Here is a 19757-nt window from a genome sequence, read left to right on the forward strand (position 1 = left end):
CATAGTGTTGTAAAAATGTCAGGTATTTTCTGTTGCCGTCCTTTTTCTAAATGTTCTCAGTTGTATTTTGTTTGGTCAATTCTGCTTGTATCTTTTATTTTTCACTTTTCTGTATTCAATTTAATTCAATTTGCTAAACAGGCCTTAAGGTCAAATTCTAGTATACAACATTTAATGCAGGGGTGTACAACTCCAGTCATTGAAGGCTAGCAGGTATCTGGTTTTATTTCCACCTTAACCCTTAATTACTTAATTGAACTCCTTATTTGCTTAATTGGTCAAGTTGATTTTAAAGCATAACACCAGCTGGATAGTGGCCTTTGTGGACCAGAATTATTCACCACTGGTTTGAAGTCTGTAATCTGAAAAACAAGATTGGATGGTTAAGCATTTTGTTTAAAGGCCACTTTTATAATTTGATATGTCAGTTAACTGTTACAGTACCATTCTAAAAATCTGCAAGTGCTTTGTACTATTGTGCTTTAATGGAAAGAAAAATGATTGAGTTCTAAAGCATGTTTCAAGCAATATGGTAATAACACCATAATCTGGAAGTAATTAATCAGTGACCTTAGCAGGATAGGTATGCAGTAAGATTTTGTAACAGCTGACGATGTGAAGGGTCGTCACTGAAAATCTGTAGTATTAAAAAAGCAGTTGTTTGCATTGCATGGACAGTTATCAAGCCAGTGCTGTTATGAGGCGTACAGCAAACAGCGGGGCATACATTGCACATTTTAAACTAGTTATGAAAGATTAAAGAAGATAATTCAAGATTATTTTTTCTGAATGGGGAACTGATTGAAATATTGCTATTTTTAACACCCTAGTCATCCCCACAAAGCTATTTATGATGCGTTTATCATACAGGACATTGTCACGCAGACAGCAGCACCACAGAGCAATGGTAGGTCTGTTGACTTCTGTGCCCATTTCAAAGTAAGCTTACAGTTATGTAACTTGCCTTTAAATGGTTCGGCACTCCTGTGCTGTGAGTGTTCTAAACAAAAAAAAAAAAACAGATCTCATTATGGTGTATGAAAGTTTACAATACATATAGGTTTTTAGTGTGGTCGATAAGTGGAGAAGTCCGTACTTTCTGTACCACAGCATCTGCTTGTCAACTGTGCTATAAGGGTATTGACCAACAAAAGGAGTATGGAATTCCTTGAAACCAATATCAGAAATCACGAACATTTCACTACTAGAAAGATAAACATACAAATTGACAACATACCCCATAATGTTAGGATAAAAGGCCTGTAATTTTAACATTGAAAGCAGTATGTTTCAAAATAACTCATTTAAACCACTGCCCTATTTTGAATACAAAATTTTAGTGCTCTTTGGTTTTAAATAATATAATATTCTGTTCCTCTTAACAGTGAAATGAGATTGCTCTACTCAAAAATTGAGTCCATTACTCAAGTCCAATTAAACCTGAACCTGAACTTGGACTTGGTTCAAGAATTTTCTTGAACCAAACAAACATTTTGTTCAAGGAAAATTTTGTAGAAGAGTTTGTAGAGTTAGTTGCTATATTTTAAATTTTCCTTTTTGGTTTATTTCGATATTTAACCTAATTGATTTACCCTTGTAAGTACCTAGTAGGAATTTACGTCATACTCCCTTATGTGCAAAGTTCCAGATGTTTTAAAATTGGTCTCAAAAGCAACAGCATATCATTATTATGAGTCTGCAAACAACCAAACATCATACATTTGTCATTTTTGGAGAATGACAGCTGTGCTGCTGTTCAGTCAATAATAACCAGTGCTATTGATTACAAAGGTTGCATTCTATCTACCAAGGTTAGCTCTGCGTCAGATATGTCAGATACCGAGTGATCTACACAGTAGGAGGAATGAGGAGTTGAATGACTGATTCTTGTAAAAGGTGCCTTGTGTGATTGTGTAGACAATGGTTCATGAAAGAATGTCTGTAGAATGTCTGTCTGTCTGAAGGTCTGTATCCTTGCTGCATGTCAGAGATCCCATACAAAGCAAGCAAAATATAGCAAAAGCACCACACAGAGCATGGATCTGCGTTTGAGGCTTTTAAGGACTGCCCTCTAGTGGTAATAATGATTAACTACTGAGCTGCCTTGCATAACGGTGATTTTGACCATTGAGAGTACAAAGCCAGTTTGAAGGACTAATATGAAATTAGACACATGATGGGTATTAAAACAGAGATCTAGGCACTCAGGTATTTTCTTCCTGGCAGTTGCTGTGGTTCTCTACAGTGACAAAAATGAACGCTGCATCAGGTGAAGGGCTAGTTTAAAAAAATACATTGTCACAATTCTGAAGGTAAGCCTTTTTTAGGAAACACAGCTGTTGATGATCATTTAGAGAGGTGGTTAAAACATGTTTAAAGTCTAATATTTTACAGGGACACTTTTTTTTTTTAGCCTGTCATGATCTATTTATGCTGTATTGGATCAGCGAACTATAAGTGCTGATCACAGGGATAGGAGCAAAGTTCCAGCTGCATACCAGTTTGTTCCATTTCAGGTTTTATGAGGCACAAGCTATTATACAGATGGCCGTGATGTAGGAAGGCGGACTTGAATTCTATTCACACGTTTACTGAGGATTAGGCAAGAGGGAATTAAACATTCATCTGCGTTGGCTCAGACTGCTGTTCTGTGGGAGTCTCAAACTCAAACCCTCAGCCGAATGCAAAGCACTTTCTTCAGCCCAGCTTGTCGTTTGCTCCTCTCACTCTCACTCAGGGAGGCTGCAGTGAATTCGATCAATTTTCCCGTCACCCTTTGATCTCATTTTTCATCTAACTCTTTGCTTTCAAGTGTTTTTTTTTTGTTTTTCCTCTCCCATTTATGCTCTGTGAAGTATATATTTATATTCTGTTATGGAGTATGCAAAGCTTTTCATTGCATCACATTGAAATTCTTAGTTGAGCAGATCATATGTAGCAGTTGGAATGTTGTGTTCTGTGACGGTCTTGTCGCGAAGATGAAAAGACAATGTGGTGAATGAAGGGCTCAGATGCAGGGGGCACAGTTTTAGGAGCACAAACCTAACTGAGGCGGTAAAAAAAAAACTTGCTTTGATCTCCAAGACGGTTGAGGAGGGGAGGGGGAATGGAGAATGCACGGCAAAACCCATCTGATCCACTTTGTGTGCTGTCTGTAATGAAGAGAGGGAGAGCTGGCTGATCACCCACAAACAGATTCAGCGTTCGCACTCACCAGTTGCGAGCGCGCGATTACCGTTCTAACCAGACCCTTAAAGACGGGGGCTGTTTCATGGTGAGGTGCTTCTTGGTAGATATGGTCTAAATCCTAAGGATTAATCTGTGACATGACGCTGTGGGGCTCCTTTGTATAGCACCTGCCATATGAGGTCTCTGGAGAGGTTCAGGAGCGAGGTGTGAGGGTTGAGTGTCCTTGCTGCATTCCAATGAGTGTTGACTGTTGTTTTGTGGTGATGATTCAGGCCCTGGCGTTCTGCTGTGGCATCTTCACTTGCTGCTGCTGTTGCTGCTGCTGCTGCTTCTGCTGTGGGAAGTGTAAACCGGCCGAAGACGACGAGAACTACCAGTACGTGGACCCAGAGGACTTGGAGGCCCAGATCCGAGCCGAGCAAGATGCAGGTGAGTCGCCGGCTCTTTCCATCCTGATCACGGGCGGGAGGAGGGGGGAATCGGTGACTTTCTGAAACCTGCCTTCAGAGCCATAATTACTGTCGCCTTTCCACCAAACAGTATTGCTGGCTCTGTTGTAAGCTTCACACAGCAGTGCTGCTTTAACACTTTGAACAGATCTCTCTCTTTTGGTTTGGCTCAGCAGTTACAGTTTCTCTGAGTGAGCACTGAAGAGAAATATTTTAAGAGAGTATTGAGCCAGGAGTTTGTAAGGTACTAGCAAATGAATTCAGTTTCTGTTTCCTTGTGAAGTCCTACCAAATGTAAAGAGAGCGAATGCATGTCTTTTAGTTTGAATTCATTACATTCTTAGACCTTGCAGACCTTGGAGAAACAAGGATGTCATTCTGCCATCTTCAAAAAATAAGATTAGCAATAAAAATAGTTAGGTGGAGTTAGTGAGTGACTTTTGAAGTGCAGGAGCTCTGGAGACCACAGGTGTTCCAGCTATGGGGTGTTTTCATGGGGATTATAGCAGTTACTCCATTCATTGCATGAACAATTCCTAATTGTAATAAATGATAAAGTATAGGTGCATATTGCTTTAAATTACTGAAGTGGTGGAAGAGGGTTAACAAATAAATGGCATTTAAAAGTAAAATCTGATTTCACAGTGAAATTGAGAACTTCCAGGCTCAATTTCATGATGGAATCGGAGAAATACCAAGGCTGTTTCTGTATAAGAATAACGATGAAATGAAATCAGTCTCTTTATTCTTAGGTGCTCTGTATTAAGTTACATGTCTTACTTCAAGCCTTTAAGTATGCTAAGCACTGATTATTCATATTGTATTTTTAATTCATTTTCTTCAGTTGCTTCATCACTAGGATGAATAGTCCTGAAAAGGAGTAGTTGACATCCTACCCTTTTTTCTATTTCAAACTTGTACAGCACGTTTTGTATTCTATTTGCTGTTGTTCTGCATTGTTCCCCTATTTGCAATAACAGATTATCTCAGTGTAACTGTCATTTGTTTGGCACCTGACCAAAAAGCATACTGGACAATATGTACCTTGCTTTATTAATGGACACTGGTATAGTTCTACCGGAACGTGAGAGCTTCATGCACCTCCTAGCAATACACTTGACCAAGAACAATCTAAGCAAAAAACCTCAGAGCACCGCACTCAATAAATAAAATCGACATGCTTGGCCCTACATATTTCTCGGGGGAGAATTGTTTTGAAATCACACAGTACAGTGAAAGGGAGGTTTGATTTTAATGGCAGACAGGAAGTAAAACCTTTGTACACACTGCAGTACCATTGTGTCCTGTCGGATCAAAAAAGTGGCACATTTTTTAATTTGCTCTGAAGAGGCAGAAGGACCTCTGAGTTTCTGCCGATTGTGAGAAATGAGCAGAGGAGTTGGGAGCTGTCTTCTTTTATTCAGAAATATGGTTAGATATAAGAAAGGTTGCAAACGAGGGAAGGCCATTCAGCCCGTTTTGCAAATAACTATTATTCTAAAACATTATACTGTAGCTATTATTCCATATCATTATAAAAGTACAATATATCACTTTTTTTACATGTGCAAGATAGCAGTTTTAAGTGCTGTATGTGCACTATATCTTTGCCTATGACGTCTTGGCACAACAACCCCACAGGAGCTCCTTCCTGTTCTCTGAAAAGACAGGTCAGGTTTAATTACCAGTGACTGTTCTGCTATCAAGGGGGCTTAGTCACCCACACTAAAATACCTTTTCCTGAGACCAGTGTTCTTGCCTTGATGCTATAAATAGATGAGCAAAAGGGGGAATGAGTCAGGCTTTGACTCATTCAGGTTCTGTTTGAGTAATGGCAGGAATGGGCTTTGGTCCTGTTATTAGGAAAGGAGGTTGTGGATTTAAACAAAATGCTTTAATGGCCTGTGTTGTCCTTTCGTACATTATTTTGTTTTTCTTTAAAAACCCAGCAAGACAGCAGATTGTGACCCAGTCACTTAGTTGCAATGGGGACCAGGGTTCTCTTCGGTGATTGTTGCTCTGCCTGCTGGAGGGGTTGGGCTGTGGTGACCACAGGGACAGAAGACGGCCACTCAGACATCTCTCAGCACGCACCTGAGACGAACTTCATCACCCATCTGAACCCCTTCCCCAAGATCGTTCAGTGTGATGGATGAAGTTCCTGATTTTTAATCCATTCTTTGTTAACTTCTGCATTGAAATCTTGGTTAACTTCTTCTTGAAATCCCCTGGAGAATAGGCAAATGACTAAAGGCTATTTTTTGAGGATCGCCGAAGGAGAGATTTAATGAGCAAGAGAGAATAAAGATCCTGTGCCTATGCTATAAACTGCACATAAGAGATCTGGACCCCTTTTTGCTTCATAATCTTGTAAATGAAATCGTGTTTGTTCATATTTTAACATGTATATAGGAGCAGTATTGTATTGTAAAGTCAAAGTGCTGTAGTAGTTCCCAGGAAAGCAATTCTAGAGTTTATGGTCATATTCTTAGGTTTTAGGTCTTGGTTTAAAAATCATTCTACTTAGAGTTGGAATGCCATTACTAAACTGAGTTTTGATGTTGGAAAATTGAGAAAATTGCCTCTAAAAGTGGAGAGCACCCCTTAAGGAAAGAGAGAGGTTTTGTCTGCAATAACTCCCACATCCAAGGTATGGTTTGGTTAAAACCAAATATGGTTTGTGTTTGTAATGAGGTGCGGTTTTTCAAGACTGCTTCTCTGTCACTTGTCCCTGCTGGAGAAATGCCAGGCAGGGGTTTGGAGAAGGGGGATTATTAGTGACTTTCGGAGCAACGATACACTGACGAACATGAGTTGCTTCATAAAAATGGGTGTGCTGGGACTTTAAAGTTTAAAAATCAGAATGTCAGCAATAAAAATTAGTTATGCCAACATGGTGATTGTGATGCTCTATTTTCTAAATCCTGTATGTTATGATTATTGTCTTTAAAAATACTAGTTCCTTTTTAATTTAGTTTTTAATGTGTTTAGTAATGTACTTTAATATTTTTACCAGAATAGCAATTTATCTTGGCAAACAGATACAGAATTTAGAATTAGTAAGGGTAACGGATATCCATTGTGTAAGTCAGTGAATTCAATGAGAAATGAACTTCTAGTGAACTTTAAAATTACTGTTTTTTTTTTCATTCATCAGGTGACAACGTTATAATTGCACAGCCTGTCCCTAGTTCAGCCCCCGAAAACTCAGGTGAAACTCTGCCGGAGTCAAAATGATTTGTAAGCACCCTTCACTGGGTTTTCCGTGTCGGGGTCTATGGCAATGATCGCTGCTGCTGCCTCTCCTGAAATGGCTACACCTTGCATGACAAGGCGCTTTGCTCATGTATCCCATCCGATCCTCTGTCACTCACGTTAACATTTTTGTTTGAATTTTGCATTAACCACTTAAAGTTCACCTGCACCACATTTAATGCTAACTAACCGCTTTCTTTCATTGGAAGTGTTCTGCTTGCGTAATTGGCTGTTCATTAGCACTTGCACAGTCTCATTTTTTGCGGTCTTGCCAATGTTGTTGTGTCAGAAAATACATAAAGTATGATGTATTCATGTCCATTTCTTTTGGATAAAATGCATTTCCTTTTGTTTGTATGTGAATGTCTTGTGCATGTGGATGAAAACATCAACAGATTGAGATATGTGAACGACCCAAGTCAATCAATATTTAATTTAAATATAGATGTGGGAAAACAGTCATCAAATTTAAGGATTTCCAGAAAAAGATTGTATTTCAGGTTGCAATGAGGGTATTGATGTTGTTTTTTACTTTAACCTAGTTGATGGAGGCTGTAGTTCAGTCTAAACCCCAATATCCGTTTTCCAAACTTCTTCTTGGTTGTTAAGTGCTCTAATAATCTTTTTAATCTTGGTTTGCATTCTTCCGGGAGGACTAAAGTAAAATCACTAATATTTCATCAGTTGAGTCCTGAGTGTCATGCAAGCCCTGGAAAAGTAGAGCCTTTTTCCCTTTGTGGTTATATCAGTACTTGATCGAAAAGAGGGCTGATCAAAAACAAATCTTGCTCCTTCAACCTGTCAGTCTATGGTCTGCGTGTTAAATGGAAAGTAACGACAATATGATTTGTTTTTATATTGGTGCTTTTGTTTTACAAAGACTGATTAACCTTAACTAACATCTGAACCCATGCTTCATCTAATTAAAGAAAACCTCAGAAATTGCATTATCTGCTCACGAACTGCTGATTCTATTGTGAAACTGTTCTTTATTCAGTTATGTAATCAGGGATTTCCTCCAAAAGTGAGAATCCAGTCCAGGTGATAGGTGATATGATCCATGGAGAAAAGACTTATTGGGATTTATTGGAGACAACTGTCTTTGCTGAATATGAGAGAGAAAATACCATGTTGTAACATTGCTATACTGTATCAACCACCTTCTTTTAAAAGGTTTCCATTGTAAACCTCTCTTTTGCTTGAGGAAAGATAAAGGCAGTGTTCATCTTTAACCGTACCTTGGTTTGTAGGAGCAGTGGACTTTGGTTTTGAAATGAGGTTTTCAAAATAGTGTCATGAAATATACTCTTCTCATTTTATTCCGTGCTTCCCTGGAAAGGACTCAAGTGAACACGTGGGTGAGCTGTTTCAGGGGAGGTAGGTTTGCTCTTCAGTGCTTATGTGTTCTGAAGCAAGCTTTTTCAGTAGAAAATGACAGTGAAGTACATGTTTTTGATGCAACTGATTTGATTTGCATCCTTGTTTCCTCTTCTGTTCCACTGGTTCAAAGTGAATTATTTGGGTTGAGCTTGGTCAAGATGAGTCATCCCTTTTCAGCCTGTGTTAAATCAACACGATTTAGAAGGAAGGTTTGGAGTGATTTCTAGTCATAGTGATTTGTTAAATCCTTACTTCAACTATATTCTGTAAGCTGAAAACCTCATATCAATATCAAGGATAAAAAGCAATTTTGGACAGAACTGTGGAAGACAGACTTGATTGTTACGAAAGATAGGAGTGTAGTTGAGAGCTGCCCGTCTTTGCTCAGATGGTGAAATATGCCATCTAAACTTGTCTTTCTTTTCAGATACAAGACCTCCAATTGTGATTCAGCCACATTCCACAATCTGCACTTCAGAGTCCACCCAGCTTTCCACAGGCCAAAAGCTCAGCTATGTGACCGAGAACTAACTAGCAGCACCAGCCCTTCGAAAGACTTCCTACCTTGACGTTCGCAGATGCCAATACCTATGTGATTTCCCACACGTTTATGGTTAGGAAAGTTAATGGCATGTGATATGAAGCATAATGTGGCACTCTTGACAAAGGAAAAAAAAATGTGTTGGGGAACAATTATTGCCACCATCAAAGTGTAATGTTGCTCTGGTATTGGAAAGCGAATTACTACTGTACCAAAACAGCCCAGTCAAGATGTGAAAGAGTTTCAGTTTATCAGGTCAAAACTTTGTCCAAGTGCCATCCTGATACTGTTGCATGGGTAGGTGGATGTGCTCGTGTCTTAAGTGCATGTACCTGATGCATGTCCTCTGTTGTACGTTTTGACCTTGTGCCATGTAACAAGAATCTTTGCCGTGTCTGTAGTTCTCTGGAGTCTCACTTAAGAGGGTTTAAGTGTTTACAAGCTCAAGGTTGTGTTGCTTTTTTTTCCTAATAAAAAGCAGAAATCACCCAGTCAACCTTTTTTTAAAATGAAAAAAGTAGCACTTTAATTCCACTTTGACCGTTCATTACATTTTGTAGCCCAAAACCGAAAGGTATATGTAGGTGCTATGCTAAAATATAAATGCTTGACCAAAATCAAAACATAATTGTATTTTTTGATCAAATAACCACATTGGTTTAAGACACCGAGATCTGTGCCAGTTCCTGAGTGAAGAGAGCATTATAAAACGGCCTCCTGCTTCTGGTACAGAGATCTCGTACCTGTCAGGCCCTCCGTGTATGATTAAAGTACTTGATTTTAATGGAAATTGGATAAAATTAAAATAGTTTTTTTTGTGAGATTTCAGAGTCCTAAAGAAATGGTTCTGGGTTCTTTTCTACCAAAATGAAAATCTACAGGGCCTTTTTTTGGAAACCAAAAAGGCATCATAATTAATGGAAAGGATTACCAGCGATGTGCTGGAATGTGTTTTTACATTGTTTCCAATTAGTTGTATTGGGTGGATAGTCAGCCTTTGCATAGTAGCTGTGGAAAGTGTAGTTTTTGGAGTGACTGAGAGGATGGCTTTCTGGGCTCTGGTATTGGTGCTGTACAGAGGCAACAGAGTGGCCTCAGGCTCCATTAGCCTTTGACTAGCAAGAAGGAAGATCTTGGTATGTTAGATATGAGTCACGCCAAGCTCAAAGTCATCTGCAGGACGGGGTTATGTGTGCTGACCACTTTGTCCACAACCTCTTGGAGTGCTGCTACTGAAGGAACTTTGTTTCTGGATTCTGGATCAATCAAAAGAGTTTCAAGCCTTTTGTACTTTTCTTTAAAGTAATGCTGTGTAGTCAGGAAGCTTCACTCGGACAATATATGCAGCATAAAAGACTGCTATGCCAAATGTATGTTTTTTTTTGCTTTCTGTGCTACTTGCTGATAATTTAACACTGATCTACTGTTGTAACAAGAAGGCCATTTTCTTCACATAAATGGTCTAAATGTTTTTGTCTCTGTCCTTAAACTATTGTGAGTATGAGATGAGCGAGGTAGATAACTATTTTTCAGTGCTAGACATTTTTATTGCTTGAACTCTAAACACAAGACTGTGTGCAAATCCTTCTAAGTCCTCCAGCTTATTCATAGTTTGGATATTTAATAAGTATAGTTTTCCATTACTTTTTTTGTACTTTGGGGAGCTGAGCACATTCAGTACGTTTCTGGGTTTTGGTGTCATTGCAGCATTTTTAACAAACTGTGAATGTTTGCCAAATACTGTTGTTGGCTGTCTTTTTGTATTTTTCAGCTGTATGTTGTGTGGTGCAATGTGGTTTCTCTAATTCTGTGGTTTGCCCATCATCTGTCCCCAAAACTATTTCATGGTTTTATTTAGTGATGATCATGGATTAGGAAACCTAGATTTTAAATGTTGGTCATTTTGATTTTTTTTTGTTTTAAATGTGTTTCCATCATCTAACTTATCCCAAATAAGCAATTTAATATACATGTATCTAGTCTATAAGGCCACTTTATATTTTCACAGAGCACAGTTGAAAATGGCAATAATAAAGTGCCCTGATTTCGTAATTTAATTTTGAATTGACTAACCCACCTTGAAACCTGTAAATAACAGCATTTATACTTTTTTCATTTATAGTAAAATGCCAATTTGTTTTGTGTCATTAGATTTTGTTATTGATATGTGACTGATGATGCAGCACTTTAGTGAAATACAGAAGTATCAGTGTTAACAGAATGAGTGCATCAATTAAATAACTTGTAAAACCACAAAGTGCAAAATCCACTTATCTCATAATTCACTGAATTCTTCTCCTGAAATCCATTTTAAAAATGCACCATCTTAAACTATGTTTAAAGGCAGGGACTGCTGTCAAAAATAAATACTAAAATACCAGCTGCACTAGATGTTAGTCTTGGGCCTCTTTCTCGGGAAAAGGTTCATTCTAGTTAACAGGAAATTTTTAATATGGATGTGTACAACTGTTTAAAAAACTAAAATAGATAATTACACTGGTGGCTTAGAAGGTTTTGCTTTAAGTACAGTATTTACAGTTGGGACCGAGGTTCAAGCACTAGTTAGCTTTATTCAATTTTGAAATTTAACAAAATGTTTCTGTTTAAATCTATGTAACGGAGGTTATGGCAGTCTGTTTGCAAATAAATCATACAATTAACAGTCAGCAATCAATCAATATTTTTGTGGAAATCACGGTTTTGTACTGGCAACTAGCAATCTTAACTACCAATAATTGTTAGAAAATGACAGATTCATCTCCACAAGATGTCAAGGCAGATATTTTAAGAATTCTTTCCATTTTAATGTTTACTTTTTAGTTTATATATAAAGTTTAATTTTAATGAATGTATTATGTTTATTGGCAGTTTTGGAGAGCTGACAGTAGCCAAAAAATTGGAACAGTTGTTTGAGGCTTAAGAAATAAGGAGTATCTATGGTAATGTTGGATATACTGGCAGAGAAGTCTGTTTGTTTTAGGTTTCTTCACAAATGTGTAAAATACTTGTTTTTTTTTGGTCTTGCTGATTATTGTTCCCTTATTTTTCTTTTTCTTATTGTTCCAAATGTCCTTATACAGACCTGACTTGCAAACATGTATATTTATACCACCAAATAAAAAAGGGAGGGGAGGTGGGGTTTATATCAAGTTTGGTGTGGCTCATTTTTTCTTTTTTTACTTAGTGGGTGTCTTCAGAGTTCTGCTTTCAGGAGGCTAAGTAGTAGTACGGTAATAAGATTTTCTCTCTTTTGATTGAATTTTTCTGAATCTTCCTTTCGGATTTTAAACTCTTGGAGTGTAGTTTTAGTAATAGTCCCTCTCCACACACAGAAAGAGACATCTCTATTAATAATGACTGTAAGTCGTCAGTTGTACACCTCAAAGTGAGAGCTTTGAAAATTGCAATTTTGATGAAAGACTCAAATGACGTTAGGATCTGCTGGGTGTGAAGACGGAGTTGTTCCAAATCGGATTGGCTGTGTTCCATAAGATCTGGCAAATGATGAGTCATTAATTTTGGAGTCATAACGATTGTATTAATTACCATTTTTTGTTTTACCATTTTAAAATGCTTTGCAAGGTCAAAATTTGAAGATAAATATAACAAGTCTTGGACACGTGACCGTACGTAATCTGAAATGAAAAATGGATAAAGACATTTCTGTGACGTCTTGGAGATATTTTTTGGAATTGTACTTTTATTGATCAAAAGATTTGCAGTGTGAATTTGTAAATCACTAAAGCACTGCAGTATAGGGTTATAGAAAACAATGACACTAAAGATGTAATGATCAGCTTTGGCATGTGAGCTTACTCTGGACTACTTCTGCATATACTATAAATGTACATTTAAGCCTGTTATCTAATCCTGAACCCATCTGAAGGTGTTAATGAGAGAGAGTGTGAAACCAAGCAGGTGCCTGTAGTCCTTGTGTTTAGAGGTTTCCACTCAATAAATGGACTCCAAGACACAGACATCATCCTGTTTTCTGTGGATGTTCCTCCATTAAAGATACATTTCCAGAACGATTTTACACAGCTGTCATTGCCTTTTAGTCCCTGTTTTGCTTAAAAATGTAAACAAATTTTATTTTAGTTGTCCTTCCTGTCACTTGTAAATGTTTTAATTTCCAATAAGAGATGCAATGTTTTACTAGTTTTTTTTAATTAAAAGGGGGTTGGAGGGATAATATTTTCTGTTATAATCCACCTTTTGTAAACTTGTAAAATCACTCAACAGCATAAAGGCTGTCATCTTACACTGACTTGCTTATGTTTTGTTCAATTCTCAGGGCTGAGCTGAAAACCACGATAAGATTATAACCACAGCCAAAGCTTCTAAGGTCAGCTTTAAAGTAGAAATGTTTTTGACTGCTGGGAAGAAGCTGTGAAATATAGTTTTTAATTACGTACTGATATATAATACTGCAGAGATTTGTTGCAGAGAACAAGGTGATTGAATTGTTAAAGACCAAGGTTTCATTTGGCATCTCTGATCATGTCCTCTTGTCTTCCTCCTAGTGTTTACGGTTTAAATACTCCATGTCGTTGGTGCTGGCATTTCCAGCAGTCCCTCGTGGCTCCGTGACTGAGAAACATCTGATCCAGGCCCGACAAATGGTCTCCTCTATCCCTGTCAGTCATTCCCCTTATCACATTTCAGGAGTTAAAAATGGAACAAGGAATGCTGTTCTCCCCCACATCTGAGTGCCATTGGCCAGAGGGGGACATCCCAGTCCCTGTGTAGTGTGAGGTTTAGAGAAAAAGTAACTCTAGCCAGAACAAAGTGTTGCTAAAATAACATAGAACCATTCTGTTGAAGGCATCGTTGAGGAACAGAGCAGAAGACTGAGGGCAAGAAAGAAATAGGAGGGAAGTGGTCGATAGTTACATTTAACGATTTTCAGAGAGTTGGCCGTGCACTCTTGAGGGGATGAACTTTGCGCTGGGCTACAAACCATTGCTGGGGGACTCGAACACAATGGACAGCTTGGAGAAGCAATTGATTTGCCCCATCTGCTTGGAAATGTTCACAAAACCTGTGGTGATACTGCCCTGCCAGCACAACCTGTGTAGGAAGTGTGCCAATGATGTCTTCCAGGTAAGGGATTTTTTTTTTTTGTGTAAGTGACTTAAGATTTTCAACATAATGTAATAGTATTAAAGACAGTGGGTGCCAAAATGATGGTAAAGACAAGCTTCCCTTGACCTCTTTGAGGTCTCTTGGGCTTCAGTTGAACTTTTATTTGACAGTATTGCACAAATCATCTGTATTTTCTATCAAAACTCCCATCAGAGAAGGAGTTGAGAGAGCTGGATTTTGTATTTCTGGTGGATGACGATGAGGACAAACTGTCTGTGAAGAATGTAAACATACTGTCAACACAGTCTCCCGTATGATAACTTAAGAGCTGAGGAGGCTGAAGTTCAACAAACAAAATACAGAAAAGGAAATTCGGGTTAGAGCACAATACACTATGTTTGAACTAGCTTATCGGGTTTTTTTGCAACCTTTTAGTCCTATTGGAGATTAAAGGTTGAACTAAAATGGTCTTTTTTCAGTTTTCTTCAGCACTCCAGAATGATAAATACTTCATTTCCATTTGCATGCCTCATGGTAGCAGTTCATGGTTGAGTCTTTCCTTTTATTTGTGTATGTTGTCTCACAAAGTTTAGATACCTGCTGGGTTCTTGGTTTCCCTCATGGTATAGTTTTTGGTTAGACTACTTTCAAAGTCTAGAACAGAAAGGAACACTCAAGATGTTCTTGAACACGAATTACTGTCAGTCCTCACATCATGTTTCCGTCTTCCTTTCAGATCACTAAACTATTTTATTCTAAGGGCTGTGTAGTGCTTTTGTGGGTGTTTCAGAGTGTTCATTTCCTTTCACCTATCAATTTGCTATTATAAATCAATATGTACATTATTTACATAGCATCATTTGAGAATGCACCTTTTCATAAATTGCTTTAACATGCCTAGAACATATATCTTACCTACAGTATAAGGAAATTTGTCTTTGTCTTCAGAAGAGTTTATTGAATGGTGCTGCACTGGCGGTAGTAGGGCTCAACGTACTTAATGTGAATCTAAGTGTTAGGTGCAACAACACATTTAATGCCGAGCAACAGTTCACATAGGGGGTGTTGTCACAGCTGCAAAACTGGCAAATCATTCTATTATTCTATTTTATAGAGTCAGCCTACCTCTGTTTTTAATAGGCATGACAACAGTATTAGATGTAATAATTTTGTTATCAAATATATGTATTTTAAAATTGAGTTAAAGCAGATCAGAATAATATTATACTTCTCACTTTTGTTTACTAATTCTTCTAATTCCTGTGCAATTTCATATAGATTTAGTGTATTTCATAGATTTTTTTCTAATTATTTTCTGTGAAGATTTGTGATAATAGGGTTGTGTGATAGTTATACCAATATGGATATTTACCTCGCCATTGATCATCTTTACCATCTAGCAAATAGAGGCTAATAACTAAGGTTAAATAATAACAGTTTGCATATGCCACCTGTTGGTTGGCTCCAGTCTGTCTGCCGAATTATGCAGGGTGAAGACTTACAGGGCAGTTGGAGGGATTAGTTGGCCTACAATAACCCAGTATCACTATGGCAGAACTGGAAACTGGAATGAATTAAGTAGCTGTAGTGGGCTAGGCACAGAATATCGATGCTGACAATCTCCACCCACATATACATAACTTCTTTCCTGGGAGTGGGAGTTTAGCAGAGACCTTTGTGAAAGATGTCTAAGCAAGGTAACTCAAATAGCAAGTTAAAAGATGAACAGCTGGTCCAGCTGTTCCAACAGAAGACCAGCTTCATACATCAGATGTAGGGTCTTCCATAATGCTTACTGTCACCCCCTGAGATGAAGAAACTTGACACTGTGAGTGACTTTCACATTCAAACAGACTGAAACTCCTGCTGTTTGAAAATTGAAAACCTAGTTATTTTTTTAGCTCTGAAGAGACCAGAGGTATTTCAATACTAAGTGGGTATATTCTACTCAAAGGTTCAGTGCAATCATTTTTGTAATTTAGCTATTACAGGATATCAGGTTGTCCTGTGGAGGGTTATACACAAACCAGCATTACTTCCCTAATGTGCTACTGTATGTCTCAAGGATAGGTCTGTGTTTGAGGGGTCAAGTGATGGAATCTTTGGATTGTACAAGACCTTGACTCATCGACTAGTCTGTTACAAATTTGAAAAAAAAAAAAACAATTTGTGTTGATGTGTTAGCTTTATAGGCATTATCTGTCTTTTAGGTTTGTCTTCAACTTATTTTACCTATAAAATATAAAATTGTGCCAGGAAAGAAGAACCCATATGACCATGCTCAGATGACCATAGAGGCATTTTGTTTTGTATTTAACGTGTCATTTGATTTACATTATTACATTGATAAGACATGGCATCATGCCTGATTTAGAACATTAGTCACCCTAATTTATAACAGTAAGTGACAATGTGAGATCTGTTCATAATTAGCATGTCACAGTGAAATGTCGTGCCTTAAACGTACCCTTCATGTTGATATTTCTGGATTAAGATGCTGTACCAAAGTTTTCAAAAACGTTAAAGATAAAACCCGACAGTTGCACTCACTCTGTAACCATATGTCTACACTCTCAGGCTGCCACAGAAATAAAGCAGTGCTGGTAGGCTGGGTTCTAAGGAAGCTCCTAAACAAGGGGTACTGTTTTCCGGAGCTTTCCATTGGACACCAGGTCTTCCTTTTCCTCCCCACAGGCATCAAACCCCCTGTGGCAGTCAAGGGGCTCCGCGTCCATGTCAACAGGAGGGCGGTTCCGATGCCCTTCCTGCCGCCATGAGGTGGTCCTGGATCGTCATGGCGTCTACGGCTTACAGAGAAACCTGCTGGTGGAAAACATTATTGACATCTACAAGCAAGAGTCCACCAGGTCTGGGCCTCATTTATTCACTAAAAGTCGCTGTATTTCCTGAGTTCTGCAGTGCCTTATGAAGGATAAACTGCATTCAGAGCCCTCAAGTTTGTATTTAGGCACCCAGGAAACAAAAATCAAAGCACCAACATACAGCACAGCTGTGTGCTCTGAAGAACCAGCGTAGTCCGGTACTGTACAGCGTTATCTGGTACCAAACAGTTTTGTCATGTGTTTCGCAGTGTTGAGTGGAAACCTCTTAACACAAGGACTTTTACGGCCACCTGCTCTGTTTCACACTCTCCTGCTTCATGCTGACCAGACTGGTTTGGGGTGGGTTTTTTTTTCAGGTGATATCCTTTTAAGTGACACTGCTCAGAATCTACATTCTCAGTACTTTCACCAGTTGTTGAACGAGACTCCAACAATATTCGTTTCAACAGGGCTGAAATATAGATAACTCACAACAATGATCTTTAAAATAATTCTGATTATAGTTTAATGCAAATTTATATCTGGAATAGGAAAAAGGTTTGCTAAATTAGGATCTAGTAAAGAAACACTTATGTCTAATTGCATTTTAAAAGGAGATGTGTGGTAAAATAAACACAAATCTAGATCCAAAATGCATACTATAATAGTTTAACATAATGTAATATTCACATTTATCATTTGTGTTCTCCATTGTAATTCAAACCTGAATGTTCTATGATCTTTACTGACCTACATCTACCTTCGGAGCAGGAACAGAATAATCCTGGTATCTTGGAAAAGTCATCCTGAAACCTCTTTCATATTTTGCAGAACAAGAATTCAACTTTTAATTGCAATCAAATACACGACGAAAGGATGACTGACTTAAAAGAAATCTTGAAAACGATCAACCTGACGGCATTTTAATGTTTAAAAAACCTCAAATCTGAGATATAATCCTAGCCATAAGGCAAAATCTGATTTCCAAAGTTTTGAAAATCTGGGCCCAGTAAATTATCAACCCAAGGATTTTATCTAAACAAGTTTTGTAGGATCTCAGCACCTTGACATCCACAATTTGAATAAAAAGTTTGGTGGAGGCACCATGTACCGATGGTCTGTCCTGATTGAAGTTTGATGAATGCCTTTGGCAGTTCTTTTTTGCTCCAATTCCCAGTCCTTCACAGCAAAAGTAAAAGGGGTTTTCATTTTTTTTCTTATAAGACAACCCATTTTAAAATAAAGATTAAAGTTGTTCCTGAAGTATACAGATATGATTTTGTTATTTTTCCTACTAAGGATGTACAGTATTCTCCAAAGGTACTAGGACTGCAAATTCAAAACTATTATTTCAGCTTTAAGTCAAGCAAATACTTAATCACTATTTGTGATTAAGATTTATATGAATAACGAGCACAATCATATATATATTTCTCTTAACTTCTGATTGGGAAAGTTCCAGAGACTGTTATGCATGACAATGCTATGCTTCAGAAATTGTTTGGAAGTGCAAAGATGAGCCAGGAGGAGTTTGGAACAAAGTTTTATGGATAGATAAGCCCAAGATAAACTTTCTTGAAATTGATGGAAGGATTATAGTGAGCAGAAAGCAAGGAACAGCTGATGCTCCAAAGATACCACCTTATCTGTGAAAGATAGCCTGACCTGGCTATAGAGACCTAATCTAACTATACAAATGGGTTACTTGTCTTTGTATGTGAGATTCCATTTGGCAAAAAGCATCAGAATGTGAAAATATTAAAAGTTTCTTAAAGCATCAATAAGGCAGGGGGAATGGGCTGGCCAGAGTGGGAAAAACAAATTATTATCCTTGATCTTTAAATTACTTTAACAATTCACCTGCTTAATTGGTCACAGTGAAATTTTAAGTTTATAGAACCAGGGTTGAATTGACAGAAATAAAGATGGGATTTCAATGGAGTGCCATAGATTATTTACCATTTCTCAGTTTCTAAAACAGCTGATTTTTACAAACATGGTAAAAGAGAAGTACAGTACATTCCTTTCTAAATATCATTTTTATCATTTATAATTACTTTGGGAAATCAATAAGGCATTATAAGTAAAAAGGCTGCACTAACCTTTCAATTTATAATCTATATAAAAATCCAGCCTTCAGAAGATGTCCAGTCAAGATTTTTGAGCAAAAGTAAGAAGTTGAATCGTGTATCGCTTTGTACTTTAGATATGACATGATTCTTTACACAGTTTACCAATGAGAAGAGACTATTTGGCCTCTTTCTAAACATAATTCATCCAAGAATCTTATCCAAACATTTCTTGAAAGAAGATGGCATTTTGGCTTTGAAAACATGCTATGGTAGATTGTTCCAGAACCACACAGCCCTTTGTGTAAATACCTCCTGTTCTCAGTTTTCTTAATTTTTCTAAACACAATTAATTTTTAATCAGATTGAATTATTTACAACCCTAGAGAGAGAGATATAGTATATTGTGTTTTACTTCAGAATAAAACATTGCTAGAAGCTTTAACTCTTGTCAGATCTCTGAAGCTAAGAAGGGCTTGGGCTAGTTAACAATCAAATGGGAGAACACACAGAGTTTTGGAAGTGTTGCACATGTATTTTCCTTCATCTCTAGACCATAAATAGCCGATCAAAGCCCTTGTATACCTACTGAATATTTTTTCTAAAAGGCTCCATCTTTCTAATGAAATGTTAGTTCCTGTTCTGACTGTAGACATTACAGGTTAGAGATCTGTAACAGATGATAAAATCTTACCTGTTGTAAACTGTTGCCATTCACTCAAGTATTTCAGAATTCTCATTCAGTTACCTACCTGAAGAAATTAACTACTAGCCTAAAACAGCCATATGAATTGAAAAATAAAAAATGGGAAATCCGTCATTTTCACAGTCCCTAGTTGTAAGATATGGATCAATTGTCTGTTGTGTTTGTGAAATTTTATATGTGCTGCAGCAACATTGCAGTTTATCATTTATTCCTGTTTTTTTTAAGCTTTCTTAATAAAGGGCCAGTGCAATAGACTGACAG

The 19757-nt window shown here is 37.6% G+C and overlaps 2 protein-coding genes across 10 annotated transcripts in view; both read left to right on the forward strand.

Moving 5' to 3' along the window:
• Positions 1 to 11963, forward strand: part of dnajc5ga (DnaJ (Hsp40) homolog, subfamily C, member 5 gamma a) — a 31500-nt gene extending 19537 nt beyond the window's left edge. For 4 of the 8 annotated variants that reach the window (XM_088624926.1, XM_088624927.1, XM_088624925.1 and 1 more), the window contains exons 4-6: positions 3462 to 3618; positions 6796 to 6849; positions 8701 to 11963. In XM_088624926.1, coding sequence (XP_088481052.1) covers positions 3462 to 3618; positions 6796 to 6849; positions 8701 to 8804 — 315 coding nt within the window. In that variant the 3' untranslated portion in view covers positions 8805 to 11963. Of the gene's footprint in view, positions 1 to 3461; positions 3619 to 6795; positions 6879 to 8232; positions 8271 to 8700 lie in introns of all 8 variants that reach the window. The other 4 variants (XM_088624932.1, XM_088624933.1, XM_088624931.1 and 1 more) reach the window with 4 other exon arrangements.
• A 1276-nt stretch (positions 11964 to 13239) lies between these two features.
• The window catches only part of trim54 (tripartite motif containing 54), a 28854-nt gene continuing 22336 nt past the window's right edge, over positions 13240 to 19757 (forward strand). The window contains exons 1-2 of one of the 2 annotated variants that reach the window (XM_088624924.1): positions 13240 to 13917; positions 16594 to 16766. In XM_088624924.1, the coding sequence (XP_088481050.1) occupies positions 13750 to 13917; positions 16594 to 16766 (341 nt within the window). In that variant the 5' untranslated portion in view covers positions 13240 to 13749. The remainder of the gene's footprint in view (positions 13918 to 16593; positions 16767 to 19757) is intronic. The other variant, XM_088624923.1, reaches the window with a different exon arrangement.

The sequence above is a fragment of the Lepisosteus platostomus genome, chromosome 3 (genome assembly GCF_059453375.1).
Source record: "Lepisosteus platostomus isolate fLepPlt1 chromosome 3, fLepPlt1.hap1, whole genome shotgun sequence".
Taxonomy (NCBI): Eukaryota; Metazoa; Chordata; class Actinopteri; order Semionotiformes; family Lepisosteidae; genus Lepisosteus; species Lepisosteus platostomus.